The sequence below is a fragment of the Pteropus vampyrus genome, unplaced genomic scaffold (genome assembly GCF_000151845.1).
Source record: "Pteropus vampyrus isolate Shadow unplaced genomic scaffold, Pvam_2.0 Scaffold75, whole genome shotgun sequence".
NCBI classification, from domain to species: Eukaryota; Metazoa; Chordata; class Mammalia; order Chiroptera; family Pteropodidae; genus Pteropus; species Pteropus vampyrus.
The window spans coordinates 879792-898472 of record NW_011888856.1 but is presented as its reverse complement, the minus strand read 5'-3'; the positions used below and the strand labels follow the sequence as shown (position 1 = coordinate 898472).

At 42.6% G+C, this 18681-nt stretch overlaps 1 protein-coding gene across 1 annotated transcript in view; it reads left to right on the top strand.

Annotated features, from left to right (window-relative positions):
- Positions 1-18681, top strand: part of PDE1C (phosphodiesterase 1C) — a 249684-nt gene that overhangs the window by 14363 nt on the left and 216640 nt on the right. The window contains exon 2 of the mRNA XM_023532039.1: positions 8298-8324. Coding sequence (XP_023387807.1) covers positions 8298-8324 — 27 coding nt within the window. The remainder of the gene's footprint in view (positions 1-8297; positions 8325-18681) is intronic.

The window sequence follows — 18681 nt, the reverse complement described above, 5'->3', positions numbered from 1 at the left end:
TGAGAGCTGGGAAGAGAGGGGAGAGGGAAGGGATCCTTCTGGAGTAGACAAAAAAGGCTTAGAAAAATTAGACTAGTTGCTGAAGTTCAACTTGGCAGAAGATGTAGGTTTTGTTCTGGTTAAATCCACATGGGGAAAAATAAGAGAATTCATGGAAGCAACTCCCTGGATAATTGAATTAAAAAACCCTGCCCTTCCCCGAAGTCCAAAGATAAATCTGCGAAGAGAGATTTTTGTCTTCATCCTTTGGATTTTCTCCACTTTGGATGTGTTGTCACAGATATGAAAAAACATTTTTGTTTTCAGCCTTTCTCATTGATATTTATCTAACTAGGAGCCAGGCACCCAGGAAGGAGGTCACGAAAATCTCTTCCATTCCCACCCACACAGTTTTGCTGTACTTACAACACAGCGAGTGGTTGTATTTATGTGAATAGAGGGATAAATCATTTATGCAAAGAAGTACTACTTGGACTTCTACAAGTGTGACATTTACTTTCTGTTTTCTTTCCCTAAAAACCTTGCCATATTTTCCCACTGCGGCCACTGATTAGCTCACTGCCCAACTTTAGGCAATAAATTTTGGTCTGCTCAAAAAATTTCGCTGTCTAGAGGAAGAGTTCACTTGCTTTGGGGGGGTGGGTCCCATTTTGGGGCCTGTTAGACAGTAATCTGAGTGCTGGAATTTTTAACCCATGCCCAGGGGAGAAGCAGGCATGAACGAGAGATTTGGGTTTCTGTGTCTAGCCAGCTGTCTGCGACAGATGAGGGGTCTGGGAAGGGGAAGGGGAGCAGTGAAGAGTCAGACCCCAGGGCATCGTGTGCATTGGCTGTGTGAGTTGGTGCCCTTTCAGGTGGGGCTTCCTGTGGGGGTGTTTAGTTTCGATTAAACCTTCTCCTTAAAGGTTTCTTCGCCTCCCATTGCTCAGCCAGCACTAGACAGAAACACATTTGCTTCTAGGAGTGAGTTAAAAATTGATCGTCTTATTTCTATAATTTTTGGATTAGCTTTCTCTTTGTCTTCAGATTCACCGCCCTCACCCCCAAACGTCACTGTCAAAGGCTCCCTTCATTTGAATTTGACCTCATCACTTTTGGGTAAACATATGGGAGTTTCGTGCTCTGGGAGTTGCTGACCCTGAATATGATCATCCTTTCCTAAGTGGCAAGATGAAAGGGTATGAGTCTCTAGGACAGTTTTTTTTTTTTCCCCAACAGAAAACCTCGCAGAAAAATTCTTTAGAAAATTTAAACAACAAAAAAAATTCTTTCCTAACTATTTGGTTATTTGAGGTGAAAGTGAATTTATGTCATTTCATTTTTTTTTTTTTTGGTCTTTTTTCTTGCCTTGGATCTTTGGCCAAGCGGGAGAATGTAATCATTGCCCACATGGATTTTTCATTCTATAGCTTGTCAGTTAAGAAATTCTTGAACAAGTAAGAGAAGACAGGCTCTCTTTTCTCTAATATCTTCTCTTTCTCACCGTAGATAGTCTGCTGGAAGGTGCCTGGCGACTGCAATTTATATATATTTTCTCTCTGGCATTCACTTGTTCAAAATACGGGAATGGCCATTGAGCAGTCGATATACACAGCTTTGCAACTCTAGGTTTTAACGTACACAGCATGGAAATGTAATCACTGGTAGAAATGAAAGAAATATGCAAAGACCTTCCATTCTCAGCCACACGTAGAGTAGTTCATATACATGGCTTAAGACAGAATTAGGAGAGGCTTCTACGGATATCCGCTTCTGTACAGTCTGCACTTCAAATGCCAATGAAAAGCGAAACCAGAGGATCAGATGATCATTCGGATCCTCTCCTTCCACGAGTATTTGTGGCATTTTTATCTCAGTCCAGTTTCCCATGAGTGAACTGCATGCGATCTGAACTTCCGTGAACATGTCAACTCCATGAGTCTCACCATGCTCTTTGTCTCCTTGAGTCTGTCCTCCCATCACCTCTCCCTTGAGAGAACTGAGGGCTGAGAACCAGAATTTCTACAGCTCTCTGTGCATCTGCAGCAGTAGTGACCTCAGCAAGGAAGGAGGGAGCCGGGCCCCGACGGCATCTGGAGCAGAGTGAGTCATCGTTGCACAGAAACCCCGGAGTACACTGAAGGCAGAGTGGGAATTCTCACTGCGCCTGTGTGTAGTTGTTACTCACTCAGCTTCCCATACCAGAGAACGTTCTTGTGCCCAACTGGGAGGTATCTTGCTGTCAACTTAGAAACTGAACACAAGTGTCGGTTTCTCTAAGCCAGCTCGTTTGAATATTAAGCCTATTTATAAACCTTATTATTGCAGGACCCATATGGCTCTTACTCAAAGATACTCACTTTAAAAAAGTGAAAGACTGCCAGACGCTTCGTAATTTAGCATCAGTGCATAACTGACTCTCGGGCTATCAGGAGTGATTCCCAAATCATCTGTTTGACTTTGGAGTATGCGAAACTTACATTTGATTGTTGGCGTGCCTGGCGCTCTGAGAACTCGGGGGCGTCGACAAGCTAATGTAGCCCCTTAGAAGCATCCTTCCTCCCACCTCACTGTTGTTTTTTTGCTGTTTCCTTGCTGTCTCTACTCCCGGCAGGTTCAGGTTTACTATGGGCAGAAGCGCCCTCTATGCTTACTTAGTTTCATCCTTTCTCTCCCTGTTTGGGGCCAGGACAGGTAAAATGAAGTTCAGGCTCCAGAAGTCTCTGCTGGATGACACAGCCATGGAGAACTTGGGAGAATCTTTTTAAATGTTGGGGGAGGGTCAGTGCCCTTTGCTCTTTGATGATGCTCTGATCTCGCTATCCACTTAGAATGTGATCAGCTCGATGTGGATGGGCTGCAGCCTTTAAGGGCTGATTTTCGAGCTCATCCCTTCCCCTGCTCTGTACACACACACACACACACACACCCCATTTGATACTTCATGGAAAAGCCACAGTTCCCTAGAAACATTCCAGACTTAAACAGACTTTGATTTTCAGTGAAGACCAGGAGTCTTTTAATTTGCTGTTGAGATGGATATGGGTCAGTCAGTAATTCTCGCGATAGCACGTGATGTCTCTGCATGGAGTTACGACTTTTAGAGAATGTAAGCGACTCACAGAGCTTCAGTTTTTAGAGAATTATTGATAAACAGGATCTTTGCTAAAAGATAATTTTAGGTATTTCTAGGGAGTAGTATTGTGTCCATTTATATATAAATACCCAGTTTTACCTTTTCCCCCCCCATCTTCGGAACGATGGCCTAACTTGTCAAATTAGAGGTAAAATGTTAAATTAGAAAATGTCAAATTAGAGGGAAGCGTGCAGTTCTGCTGACCCCGCTGGGACCACGGGCAGGTGGGCGTCTCCGAGTGCGCAGCCCGCAGGGTCCCCTGACCATGGGGGGACAGGCGCTGGGCAGGGTTTCAGCTCCTCCTCTCAGCAGGACCGAGATTAGCACCTGCTTTCTTTGTGGTTCGAGTGTTCTAAGCGAAAGGGAATTGGGAGTCTTCAGTATTCCACTTTAGAATACAATCTTCAACCTTTTTTTCTTCACTTTTTTTAATCAATGAAAGACTATATTTTCCCCCAAAACAAAACTTGGCAATCTCTTGAATTACAATACCATTACTATTTATTCAATACTATTGTTATTAATAGATTGGCCGACTTTTTCAGACATTACCTGGATACCCCGCGTTGTGCTAAATGTAAATCATTAGGTCCATTTTTTGCATTCGGCTCTCACATCACTTTGTGGAGCAGGTATTAATTACCTAGATTTTACAGTTGAAGAGACTGATGGTTGGGAAAGTGATGAAGGTTACTAAAGTTCACACAGCTTATTGGATGCAATAAGTTGGAGAAAGCATTTGAGCTCAGGCAAGTGATCGTAAAGCATTATGGTATAATGCTTTAAAAAAACTGAAAAACGAACAGTGCTGTGTGTGTATCTGTGTGTATGTGTGTGTGTGTGTGTGTGTGTGTGTGTGTGTGTGTGCGCGCGCACATGCATACACCTGTGTCTGTGAAGGGCAGAGAGCGTTCTGGGGAACAGTTTAAAAAGCACTGCTTTAGGCCCCCATGGATGCAGCGTCCTTAGCCTGGCCTCGTAGGGATGGATGACTTGCCATCTCCCACACTGCCAGCTTTGCCTGATCCCAGAGCTCAATAGCTCCTGTTTATTCTCTGCTTTCTACACCAGCTCCAACCAGCTATGTGAATCTCCAGATTAGCGGTGTATTGTTTCAAGTTTCAAAAATTAGAAATGTAAAGTAAGTTCGAAACACAAAAACAGAACATTTAAAAACAGTCTCTTGGTCTCGCAGGTTATGAATCAGGGATAAATTCCGTTGACGTTCTTAAAAACAAAAGGCCAAAAATAAACTGGGTTCTTTTCCAGCTCATTTCCTGTGTTTGGATGGAAAGAACCCAGTGTGTTCTATTGTTGTTGGTTTTGTTTGTTTTTGTCTAGTGTCTAAGTTTCCTCCTGGCACCCTTTGACTTTGCCTAATTTCCTTAATTTGCTTTGAGAGTTTCAGAGTTTGCTTTCTGTCTCACCTACTTTAAGATTCTGTATCCTTAGGCAAATGACTTAACCTCTCTGAGCCTCACTTCCATTGAGTATAAAGTGAGGTGAACCTCCCAGGATCTGTAGGAGGTCAAAGTAGATTATTATATAACGGGCATGGAACAGAGGAGGTGCTCAACAGTTGTGAGCACCCCCCGCTTCTCTCATTATCTTCCTGTATAGAACACCACGGTAGATGTATATGTCCTCACTGCTTGTGGGAAACTATGACCAAACAGAGGGGAAATGAGCAGGAGAAAAGAAAAGCAAGTTTTGGATCAGTTTCTCGATAAATTCATTCATTCCACAGCAATGTAATGAACAGCTGCGTTTGCCAGGCATCGCGTTAGACGTAAGAGAAGCACTAGAAGGTAGCGGACAAGCCATCATTCCTGCCCTCAGCGGAACAGGTCATAACCGTCTGGAGTGACAAATGCAATGATGTGGGTGGGCTCTGGCCACCGTGGGGCACACGAAAGGGAAGTTACCCAGTTTAGGAGGCCCTAGAAGGTTTCCAGGAGGGATATCTGAGCTGACAGCGGAAAGATGAGTCGGGCTCAGTCAGGCCTCACGAATCTTGCTCAGACAAGATGATGCGTGAGTCGAGTCACAAGATCTTGAGCAGGGCGATTTCCTTGGATCTGTGTTTTCTATTGTGCTTCTGGTGCTGACCTTCCCATTCCAGTGTAAGAGGACACTATTTGGATTGGGCCTGTCTTGATTTTGGGACTATTTATGTGTAAATGGGATAAGATGGGAAGTGAGAACTTTAGGACCTGTGAGGCCGAGAACACATCTATGAGGGTAGGGATGGTTGGGAAGGTGAGCCGGACCGAACAATCAGATTTTTGGTCTCTCTTTCTTTGGATCTACCAAATATACAACACATATTTTGATAGGTGTGAGTGGCAGGCGCACATGATTCATTTATTTTGCCAGCAGACATTTGTCGTGTGCTGACCATGTATGAGCTGTTGAGATAGATATAGAGGTCCAAACGCTAGGACCCCTGACCTCAAGAAGCTCAAAACAAGGGACAAAGGGACCTAAAATTTTTAAAATGCCCCTTTCATGGCATGCACAATACCTGGAAATTCATTCAGCACATTATGTCCTCTGAGATCATTCTTTACATTTCATAGCTGTGGAAAATAAAACTTGATTTAGCATAGAGCTTGCCTGAGGTCTCACAGCTAGAGAGAAGAGGGAGTTGGGTTTTAAACCAGGCCTGTCACATTCCAGAGCTCTATTGTCTTTCCGGGTAAGCAGAGATGAGATAAGACAATACAAGAAGTGACCCCTTTCCCCAGGTGTCATCTTTAAAAGAAAAAGGACGCTATTAGTTTTTTCGACTTTGTCCTCAACACTTTTCAGCCATGTTACCTGCTGCCTCCTTCCCTGTGTGGCTGGGCTGGGCTGAGCTGGCCTGGGCTGCTGGTCTGAGACTCTGAGGCACGCCCTCCTCACTGGCCCGCCTCACACGGACATATTTCTTCTCCTTGAAATCCCACCCATCGATCAAGAGCATTTCTTTCACGAAGCTGCCCGAGCTTCTCCTTGTATTGGTTGTCATAATAAAATAACACTCGAGGCACGTGTCTGAACTTCCTTTTTTTAGAATTCACATTCTTTCGGAGAGTGGATCTTAATGTTATTATGAGGATTAGCGATGTATGTCGAACGCTTCTTACTAGTAGTGCTGAAAATGGAAGAAGCCATTCTTAGTTTTGTTCATCTTTGATGTTTTTTTTGACGCTCCCAGCAGTGTCTTTGTATGGTCCTTGACAAATGCTGGGAGAAGTCTGTGGAAGCCAATAGCGAAAGTCTCCTCCTTCTGGCTTCTGGAGATACCGTCTGCTGATAGAACTAGTTGGGCCACTGGACAGAAGCCAGGGGCCTCCGTCTGGTCCTCCTGCCCCTCGCTTTGGGCCTCGCACACTCTCACCAGGTTATTTCCTGGTCCTGCCAGAGGCTCCTTAGCCCGGTGTGTTAGATGGCGGGGCCAACATGGGCACACCCACAGCCCCCCGTGCTCTGTGCCCGTAGATGTAACCTGTGCCTTTGGCTGCCGCCGGGAGAGTGTGAGTTGTCACTGGCGACAGGGTCCAGTGCACATGCATGCCCGCTTTTGGAGGGAGTGCGAGGCCCTGTTTTAGGCCCTGGGATACAGTGGGGAGGCATACAAAGAACTGCCTCTGGGGAGCGGACATTCCGGTGGGTGACCTCATTTATTTTTCACCATAAGTTCTTGAGAGAGGTGTTCTGATTATTCCTGCTTTACAGCCAACACACTCAGTTAGCTGACCATCCTCCCTATTTATGTAATTCATACGTGTAAATATCTCCATATAGTCATATAGTTCTATATATGTGTATATCTACATGTGTGACTGTGTATATACAGGTAAATATTTTGTTTTTTTTTTCTAATTATATTCATAGTGCTTATTATATAAAGAAAATTTGGAAAATCCATAGAAGTGAAAATAGAAGAAATGATCCATTAACCCATTAGCCTGGGATCATGGCTGTCATGCTGGTGCGTCTCCTTGCAGTTAAGTAGATATCAGTACATATCTAGTCGAGACCACACTGTCGGTTATGGGTTGCTTGCTGCTTTCTGCACTTAACACGTAGCGCTTCCCCGTATGTCTTCATTTGAACAAAATGTCACAGGCCATCAGGATTCTGCATTTGAAACATCTGTGCCTTTAAAAAAAAAAAACAACAGGTGACATACGACTCTTTTCGCAAGTCAGTGGCTTGGCTTCCTAGGTGCAGTGACTGTAATGGGGACGTAGATGTGGAACTAAGGGCGAGCGGGAAGCATTGCCCTTCCCGGAGATGCTACCAGGAGGTCCGTCTTCCTCTAATCCCTCCCCTATTAAAACTCCGCTGACCATCTTCAGAGTCTGACACCAACGTGAAAAGCATTGGGATATCGGGGGAAATAAACGTTCGTGGTCATTCTCCCTTGGATTGTTACTATGATGGGACCTCCGTGGGATAGCCAGAACAGATGTTCTCCCTGTGAAAGACTAAGAGGCCCTAACCCCAGTAGATTTGCCCCAGGCTAAGTGAGGACTGAGGTGGGCAGAACTCCGTGCGCTTCTGCTTCCTGAGAAGTGTCCCCCGAGCCCGCAGCCGAGCCCTTAGCACGTTCCCAATGCTGCGCTCACCACTTTTGCTTCTAGACTTTGTGATTGTCCGGTTCCTCATGTCTTCCTTTTCTGAAGACTTATGTCTGATCGTTTGGTTTTAGCTGCATGATTACACATTTATATTTTAAAAGGCACATCTTTAAAGGGACTTCAGTGGTAGACGATGGGGGTTGCAGTACAAATAGCCAATGGTTATTGACCCTTTACCATATGCCAGACAAAAAGAATGCTGTGCAGCCTCTGTCAGCACACCCTGTGGATCTGGTAAAGGAGGGGCTGAGATTTGAACCTGGTTCTTACTGTCTTGAAGTCCTGATCTCAACCAAGAGGCTCCAGTGCCCTCAGAGGGGGAAGGGAAGAACATAGGGGCAGAGCCATCGAGCTCTTGGATTGCTATTTGTAACTGTTAATGGCCATAGGCATCTGACCAAAGCTTTTAACTGGGTTTTGAGACCCACAAGCCTCACAGAGAGAACCTTCTACAAAGTTTTCCCTCCGTGTTCATCCCTGCTGAAGCTCCTTTTCTAACCCACTGCCTGCCGCAAACCCTTTCCTGATATGTGTTTATGCTTCTTTTCCTACAGGAGGAAATATAAGAAAACATCTCAGAGGTAAGAGTGTCTTTCTGGGAAAGGAAAGCTGATTGGTGGAGTCATTTGTGGCACAGCTCTTCACAAATCTGGCTCATGGTAGACGCTCATTTGTAATAAACAGTCTCTTGGTTTCTCCTCGGTGCGTTGCCTGCTTTATCTTTGTGTTGCTATTGCCTTTGTAATTATAAATTGATTGTGGGCCCTTTGTGTGGCCCAGCATGTGTCTACCTTCACGAGAGTGGGTCTGCTGGGGTAAAAGGCTTGCTACTGCTGAGCTGTCTCGTGATTTTACTAAAACCTTGGTGAGGGGGTGGTGGCGATGATGCTGAAGGCATCACTTTTTAGTGTTTGAATTCCCCTTTGCCTGAAATCTCCCATTACCTGCTTCATGGACAAGGTGCTGTTGAGCTCAAAGCACAGGTACAAATTCCTTGAAAAGCAGTGATGGTCTTTCTGATTTATCCGTGGAAAGGGTGATTTAAAGAAGAATATCAACTGTCGTCATCCTCCATTACTCTGTTTTATTGAGACGAGTTTGGAAAGCATATTTCAAAAAAATAGAATTGCTTAGACCTTTTTGTTCGCCAAGCATTCAAAGCTCACAGTTAGTCCAAAAAGTCCATCATGTCTGCTTTTCATTGATAGCGTTCAACTTTGGTATGATAGCTTTAAAGCGTTTACCTTCATATTAAAAGTCACCTGTGCAATTAAAACCTGCCAGTAGGTTTCGACAGTGGTACTTTCAGATGACCACGTCACCGTTACCTTTTCTAAGGAGTATCATGTCATCGCAGGGACTCCTATGTGCTCTGTTTTCCAGATAAAGTCAGGAATCCCAAGTAGTGGTGTGATGATTTGATATGCAGTGGAGAGGTGCACGAGTCATTGAGAGAAAACGAACTGACACTGTAAAGCTTCTGCGAGGTTGCTATACTTTTCTAAATATAGTGAGCTCGGACAGATGGCTAAATAGTTCTGTCTTGTTCGGGTTCATCGGGCTCATGGTAGTAATTGGATGTGAACCACTGAGCAGGATGTAAATTAATCACTGAAGTTAGAGGGCATAATAGTCGTCAGTAGTAAATGGTAATTTCTCATTGTCACATGTAGTTAACCTGGGGTATGACATGTTTCAAAGTTGCCTCGATTTTATTTTAAGGAGAGATAGATAGGTAAGAGGGAGTCTTACAGGAGAGCTGCTCACACCTGTCAAGTTTTAAATTACTATGTTGATTATTTTTGAAAGCATGTTTTTGCATATCTGACATGAATGGTGTTGCAAATTTTATTGTGTCGATGTAATAATAATAATAACAACAACAACAATAATAATAATAATAAAAACCGACCTGTCTTGTACCAGCTTCAGTGAAGTCATGCAAAGTGCAAATTAACAGAGGATTGTTTTGACCTTTGCTATTTTTAATCACACCCTTATTTTCACATGAAATAGACCCATGTCTCCTAATCTGTCCCTGAGTGACAAACCATCCCTAAACTTATGGCTTAAAACAGCAGTTCTTATTTGCTCATGATTTTACGGGTCAGGAATTCAGGAAGGACTTCGCCGAGTGGTTCGAATCTGACCCATCTGGTGTTCACTGGGGCTGCTGGATGGAGGGTCCGCTTTTAAGACTGCTTCTTCACTCACGTGTGGGGAGTCTCGGTGCTCCGTGTTCCTTCCTGTCTCTCCACATGGCTTTCGTCCTTTGGGTGTCTCTGCGGAACTAGGGCTTCTTATTGCATGGTGGTCTCAGGGTATCTGCGCTCGTAGCTGGCTTCCTAACCCAAGTGTTTCAGGAGACAGGGAGCGGAAGCTGCCAGCTTCTTAATTATGGCCTAAGCCAAGAAACTGGCATGGTGGAACCCGCCCTCAGATTCAAGAGAAGAGGGTGGAGATTACATCTCTTGATGGAACGGTGTTACAGAATTTGAGGTCTTCTTCATGTACCAAACCGTCAACCTTTTTCAGAATGCTTTTGCTTGGGATTTTTCCAGGGGTCTATAAATTCGAAGAGTGTGAATACCTCATATGATGAGTGGTAGACACTTTAAAATGTATTTTGATCCCTTCGTCAGGTGCTGGTCTGTTTGAATGTTGGTTTGTCTATTTGATGGTTCATTCAGATTGGGAGTAACAATGATTTTTTTTTCATGTTAGGGACAAGCATGCTCATGTGGACTTGGTTAAGTTCTAAGTATAGTTTTGTGGCTTCAGTTAGTAGTTAGCCAGATTGAGCTGGTAGCTTCATGTAGAGAAACAGAATGACATAAATGTTATATTAAAAAGCTTAAGATCACATAGGTTTGCTTTAGACATCAGGGGAAGGACAGTCCAGGATACAAAAATTATCTACCTTCATTTAAGCTTTTTTTGCTAAGTTTCATTTCATTTCACTTATGTATTTATTTATCTTTAAAAGCCATGTTGAAGAAAAAAAATCCACTTGCTTTCAGAGTCATCATCATCATCCTACTGCAACTCATCTGAGGTAGATATCTTTCTTAAAGAGTTCACGAGGCAGATCTTAGTAGCCCAAGAAAATATTTCAATGACAGCGAGTCCACTGAGCCTCACTTTTAGCATTAAGGGGAGTGTACTCATCTCTTCCAAGACCAGAATTTCAGCTGAAAGAGTGTAGTTATAAATACCTTTTACTGGGTTAGCAAGGACACCAGTAGCTTCACTCTGCACAGAAAACCTTATTGAATTGGGATTTAAATAAACATGATTGAGAGGAACCATCGCTTTGCCTTGTGAATGAGTCTTGTCCATCAGAACCAATCCTTCCAAGAGATTTGCCGAAGTGGTGGAATGGTAATTTGATAGCTAGAGAGGATTATACAGGAAACCTGCTTCTCCATAGAATTCTCGTCAGGTTGTTCTTAATACAGCTGCAGCTTCAAGTTGTCAGGTTGGGCTGTGAGAAATTTATATCTTTGAGAAAGCGTATCAGGCCACGTACAAAGTAATCACAAGTACCTAGAAATAATCTAATACTTCTAGGATGACCCTGAAGAAAGGAATTGCTATCAGAGATGACGTTATAAGCCAAATCAATGTTAGAAGTGCTTCTGAAACATGCACACACAGATACCTTCCCCGCCCCCCTTCTCTCTCCCCTATTCCAATCTGTTAGGAAATGCTGTGATTTGTCAGCACAATCAGAGGTACAAATAAAGGTACATCCATAAACCTGAGCGACCTCTGTATGTACATGTCCAGTTTTCATATGTCTGGACTGCGAACGCAGGATGACAGGCAGTTGGGGTTTTAAACCACACTGGATATCGAAACTCTCTTTAGCTTGAAGGTTTCTGTTGATTTGTTTGTTATTAATCCTAGCTCTGTTTAGATAGTTTAAGAAGTTCTGGTTCTGACTACATCTGATTTACTCATTTTATAAATCTGGAAATATTTCTGTGAGCAACTAAATTTAGCCAAAGGCATCTCTCATCTTTTTGATAATCATATCATATTGATGGGCAGGCTCATAGTACTTTACAAAAATATTTCAATTCAATGAAAGTTTACTTAGTACTTACTATTGCCTTGTATTTAGGTAAATACTGGAAATAAGATCTGTAAGAAACACCCGCTGTGAAGAGGTACACAGGCTTGTAGGTGAGACGTGTGAATAAAATAATTGTAACAGAGGGTGTAAGTGCTATAATAGATATGTGTTGAGGTCACTGGGGACAATTAGGGCTGTTGGGAAGAGCTTGCATTATATATACTCTCCCCACACTAGACCAAAAAGGTAGCCTGCTGTACTGCCTATTATTCATGGGGCTTGAAAGTTTGGGCTTATAAAAGTCTAGAAGGATGGTTCAGAATCTTTTCTGTGTTTTCTTCATATTTTTAAGTCTTTTTAAAATGTATGTTTTGTTGATTCTTTATGTTTTCTCTCTCAAAGGGCCAAATGGCTCAAAAATATTCTGGATATTAGGAGGAAGACAGCCCAGGACATAAACATAGGTGGACAGAATTGATAAAGTTGATATCACACATGTAGATAATACAGTGGCCTCTCTGTTGCATGGTAAACATGGAGTTATTTCTTCCCCAAGTGTCTAATCCCTTCTTTCACTTGGATTTTTATGTGGCCCAGTAATCACATTCGATGAGCCCAATAACTGATTAAATCCAGCAAATGATTCCCTTAGTCAAGGCTGCCCATGTTCAGCCTTTATGAGTCAGCATACTTGTGAGTCATCAATAGAACTGCTGCTTTTGCTGTTAATAATAGATCGTCTCATGTGGGGGTGGGAAGGTGCGTAGATCTCACCCTTTGGGGAGGTTGCCTCCTAAGCAGTTGTATTGCTTTGTTAGCAGGTGCATTTTCTGCTGAATTGTGCCCGTTTCATTCCTGGTTCATATTAAGACTCATGAATTCTGAAGCTCTTTCAGCTTTATTGACTTGGAATTGGCAGACTGTTGTCCTCTGCCTTGCAATGAAAAATGACAGCTAAATACCTTGTTGAGAAAGTTAAAGGGGCGATAGGATAAATTAAGGCATGCATTTTTACAAATTTGTCGATAACCAATCTATATACTACATACTTAGTAGTACTAATATTTAGAGTCTAGGGATCAGTGATGACATCAGGGACGAGAAGATCTTCTGAACGATAAAGTCCTTTAACAAGTGTTTTCCTATGCTTGAGATGACTAATAAAGGCTCAAAGTAGTAAGAACATGTGTAGCAGCCGTGAGAATATGTCCAGTTTATATTTCAAGGTTGCCAAATGAATCAGGGCAACATGCAAGTGCATGCAGGATGTCAGGGCTGACTAGAAAGAGAGCAGTGCAGTGGTCTGGTTGGAGCACAGATGACAGATGGACACGTTATCCCACAGGGGATAATGCCCAAGGCAGTTTACATGGGGATGGGTCAACAAATACTGTCATTTCCGGTGAACTCTGGTCAGAGGTCAGAGTTTCGGGCAGCTGCTACTCGCTCACCCCTTCCTCTCTCAGTCACCCTCCTACTGTATCAGCAGAAGTCTGGGCAGCAGGGGGAGTGATATAGACCCAGAAAGACTGAGTAGCAGGAGTTAGGAACTAGGTTCAGTGCTGAGATGCGGTAAGAACTGAAGCTGACTAATATGACTAATAAAGTCATATTTCTTCTTCCTTTTTACCCATGATAAATGGGTCTCTTACAGCTCGCGGGCTTTTCCTTCTTGCTGTTTTCATTCCCATGATCTTGGCCCAGTCTCATCACTCATCTCTTAGATTATTGAATAGCCTCCTGACTGCTCCACTTACTTCTGGTTCCTTCATCTTCTCCATTCTGCCCAGCCATGTCTGGTAACTTCTTCTGATAACAGTGTCTCTGATTGTGCTGTGTGTGTGTGTAAAAATAACAACAACAAACCTCCACGGGCTTTCTTTTGGTTCGTAAGGACCTATCTTCTTGTCTAGGATTTTAGGGATTTCTATATCTGTCTCCACCTCAGCGTTCCTGCTTTGTCTCTGTTGCTGCCTGCCACTCCCCTTCGTGACAGTCCAGTTGAGCATCTCACTGACTGTCATATCATATTTGCCTTGTGTTTTCTGTCACCGTTTATTCATTAATAATCTTTCTAGAATTTTGTATGTTCTTATTTTTTAACTGCTGAAATCCCATCTCTCTCTCTTTCTCTCTTTTTTTTTTTTTAGGCAAGACAACCCTTGGTTGACCTCACAGATTGCAAGGACCTTGTCAGCTTACAATCCTGTATATTTTATTTTATTTTTTACACCTACAGCACCTGGTCTTCCTAGGTCGTCTCCCATCCAAGTACTAACCAGGCCCAACCCTGCTTAGCTTCTGAGATCGACAGGATTGGCTTGTTCAGGGTGACATGGCCTTAGACCCATCTCTTCTTTAAAATCCAATTCAAATGTCATTCCCCTCCCCACCCAGTGGAGTCTCCCTAGATCTTTTTACCTAGGAGAAATCTTGCTCTTCCAGTTATTGATGCTCTAACTCCCTGTACAAGAGTTAATTGAATGCATGTCATTCTTCTTGGCATCGTTGTGATTTTATTAAGTAGGGGATGTGCTCCCCCAAAACATGGTGCCTTGGACATAATTATTAAATATGGGTTGACTTTATGAGTAAATCAGATTGGGATGCTCCCTATATGTTTACCATGGGTCCGAACTAAAGTCAGAATTACCAGGTGGAACCGCGTGTAAATAAGCTCAGGTTGATAAATGACTCATATGTACAAATGTCTTTGCAGATCACCACATACATCCCCATTCATGCTTTATTTGGCCCTCACACTGGCCACGGTGGAATCTTATGAGATCAGCAAACCAAAGAGCATGCATGGGCAAGAACCAGAAAGCACGTAATTGCTTGGGTCATTAACTCTGCTTTTCTTTTCTACTTAAGTTTTTTCAATGGAACTCTAGCTTTGGGTAGAAACTCTGAGAGTATTTTTGCTCTATATCAATGCTTCAGTTTCTGCCTTTCCTCCACTCCAACAATGAATCTTGGAGATGTTCGGTAAAATGTGTGTGTTTGAGGTGCATTATTCTGAATATTTTGATCATTGCACGGTGTGCATCATTTGACTGATCTGTGGTGTTTTGCCAAAATAGTTTTGAGAATCATTTTCTTAGATTGCCTGTTAAGAGCTAAGTGCCTCTTTGAGACTTCAGTAGCACTTACGCTGGACATATCACTGTGCTTCAGAAGTTAAGCCAAGACTTTAAGTTGCCTGAGTAGGCAAATCTCTAAATCCTTCCTAATCCCAGTGGCCCTCAATACCAAACAGGCAGAATTGACTTGATTGATTCAGTCATTGGTGAGAGCATCCAAACTGGGGCCAGGTCTGACTCCTAATAGCAGCAGCTTAAGAGGCAGCTTTTGCAGTCCTTGGAGGTGCTGCATCCAACAGTGTAGATCTGAGTTTCTTAGCCTTTGCACTGTTGATGTTTTCATTTTGGGAGCTGTCCTGTGCATCACAGGATGTTTAGTAAAATCCCTGGTTTCTATTCACTGGATACCAGTAGCAACCTCCCACCCCCTTCTTCTATTTGTGAGGATCAAAAAATGTCCCCTGGAGGGTAAAATCACCTCTGTTTGAGAACCACTGTTGTAGATGAAAGATTAAGGACTAGATTAGGATTCTGTCACTGGTTTAGCTGTGTCAGATTTCTCCTCTGTGGTCTCAGTGTCCTCATGTTTAAAGAGATGAGATTGAACACGAGGAGTTCTCTAATTCCTTTGGCTCAAAAATGATATTCTCTAATTCTGATGACTGAGGTCCTCCCACAAGAAATCCCAGACCACTGAACAACATTTGTTGTAATGGCAAACACTCTATGCCGTACAACTGAATTACCTGCAAGGAAAAACATTGCCAGTTAGCACAGAGGTCCCTGGGTAGAATCTGGCCCCATAGGAATGGTCCTTTGGCCACTAGCCAGATCACTCTCAGTTTACACGCTTCTAATTTCACCTATATAATGTGAACTAATTATTAGAAGGACATTTAAAGGACAATCGCCAAACACAAACTTTGGCAAAAACATCGATATGTCTAAAGGGCACCCTGTTGATTAAATTTATTGTGTGTCTATTGTGTGCCAGGTGCTTCACACACATTATCTTACGTAATCTTCACAGTGATCCTGTTTTACAGATGAGGGACTCAGGGAAAGTAAGTAACTTGACTGAGGTCACAAAGCAGAGAGGTGGTGGAGCCAGGGTTTCAAGGCAGGTCTTTGAGATGCCAGAAGCTTCTGGAGCTCTTTCCATCCCAGAGATTTCATAACTTTTTTCCAGTTGTGGAACCTCCCCACCCCCATGAAGCTGCTCAAAGCTGAGTAAAATCAAAGCATCATAAAGACATGCCTTTTGGAGTTCATTTCCCCACTCCATCAATTGTTCTTTTCTCATCAGGGTGTTTTATTTATGAAAATTTTCATATTTGGCCTCAACCCAAAGGCTCGAGCTCTCAGGAAAGTTTGTTGAAGCCTTAAAAGAAACCCCAAAGCAAGTTACATTTAAATAATGTGACTGAGGGGAGAAATTCTCCCTCTACCACCAGGTTCTTTTTTTCAAAATTGTCTATTTTAGTTTAAACAGCTTAAAGTGCTTTGAAGTGATGTCATCAGTCATACGTGAATACACAACTCTTTGTGCGTAAAAAGCTAATGGCGAAAATAGAATCAGATAAAAGAAAGCGTGTTCTTGCCTCAGATTTAATGTGATAATGCCTTTTTCAAAGTTCACGAGGTCACTGCCTGAAGTTTCCCCTTTGCCTCTCCACGCTCAGCTCTGGATCCTCTATTCTTCTAACTTTTGGATGTTGGGAGGGAGAGGATACCTGAATGAAAATTTCTGAACAAGCTGGAATGAGTAAACTGAGCCAAGAACATGCTTTGGAAGAGGCATGTCTGTAGCCTTTGCTCATTCACGAAATGTAAAGGGCGCAGGGTTAGGTCAGGAGCAGGAGTTGGGAGTCCCCTATGCTTACTTAGGTTAAAATCCTGTACGATGCTTGGGTAGGTTCCCTACTTACTGGAACCTCAGTTTCCTCTTGGTCAAATGGAAATAATAGTACTTGCTTCCTAGGATTCTTGGGATCCTAAAATGAAATAATATATATGGAGCACATAGGAAGTCTTTGGCACATGGGAAGTGCTCAGTCACTGAGGCTCGGAGTCCCCTCAGAGAGAAACCAGAATTCAGTGGCCACTGTGCAAAGGGCTCAGACTTTGAGCGGTACAGGACCATCCAAGGGGACTGGTAGGAAGCAGATATGTCATGTTCTTTATAGAGCTCTGTGAGGGCTGGGACTGTGTCTTATTTACTGAAGGGTGAAATCAGCCCTAACAAGTGATTGGTGATTGTCTTTTGGGATAGATGTAACAGTACAGAAAGCAGGTTGGGGTAGGTTGGGGGAGGTGAGGCTGGGGAGTAAGCTACTCAAGGATGATAGCCATCGGGAAATGGGTCTTCATTAGGAAACCAAAGTAGAACAACCCTGTCTGGTGTGGTCATCGAAGACCTTTCTGTAGGAGGGCACTCGTAGTTCATCTTCATTTTTAGCTTTCTCTTTTGAGAGAAAATTTATGTCCTTTAGACTATCACAGAGTGACCAGCTTTATATTTTATTGGTTGATTGCATGCCTGTCCCCTAATCCCTGCTCAACTTTTTCCTAGGTGTACGATCTTTAATAAATGACTTAATTTCTCTAAGCTGGTGGGTCTTAAATGGGAGCGATTTTGCTACAAGGGGACATTTGGCAGTGTCTGGGGACAATTTTGGTTGTCCCATCTGGGAGTGGGGTTACTACTGGCATCTCTCAGGTAGAGACCAAGGATGCTGCTGAACATCCTATGATGCACAAAACATCTTCACCATAATAAAGAATTATGTGGTCCAAAATGTCAGGAGTGTTGAGGTAGAGAAAGCTTGCTCTAAGACTCAAGTCTTATTTTTCATCTGTACGAAAGGGAATAATAATAGTACTTAACCACACATGGTGGTTGTAAGGGTTAAACGAGATGAAGAGTGAAAGCATTAGTGTACTTCCTGGCTTTTAGTAAGTGTAAAGGGTTTTAGCTGTTGTTATTAATATTATTATTTTGACCCGATTCATTGTTTATGTAGCAAATTTATGAATCCTGTGTCATAGTTTATGTAGCTGACATATAAGATTTTATAGGTATATTAGATGCATTTAAATTTTGTAGGAAAAAATTTAAAAGCACTTTTAATCATGCATTGAAAGGGATTTTGAAGTTGTTTTGAAGGGATAATATTGTTCGGTTTATGTAAATCCAGTATATTCTATGCTGAATCAAATCAGAAACCATAAATTCTACATGCTGTTATATTCTCTTATCCCTGAAAAAGCATTAAATCACAGATCTTAAAAGAAACATTTTGATACTATTGCATATTGATACATAGGAGGCCATAAAATGAAATAAATTTACTGGTACATGAAGTCCCATCCCACTTATGTGGGGATGCAGAAAGTAAATTATCATAGTCATTTCAGTGAAAACTAGTAGCTACAAAGTGAGCCTCATTATAAACTGGAGTGGATTCCTGCTTAGTACCCCAGACAACAAAAAGACCCCTTGAAGGTGATCTGAGTCTAGTAGCCAGTGTGGTACCTCTGAAAGCATGGCTCTGTCTGGAGTCCAAGGGCAAGCTCCTCCTATGTTGTTAGTAATAGCGATATATTTACTAGTCACCACTGCTCATTCATAATCCATTATCAAGAAAGAAAGAAAATGAACCCTTTCGGTGATGCAAACAGTGCCTTTTTAATGGGTCCACAGTAACCTCATTCCTTCAGAGGACATAATAATGAAGGTCCTAAGTAATAACAGTACCAGCGATAGTGATGATGATG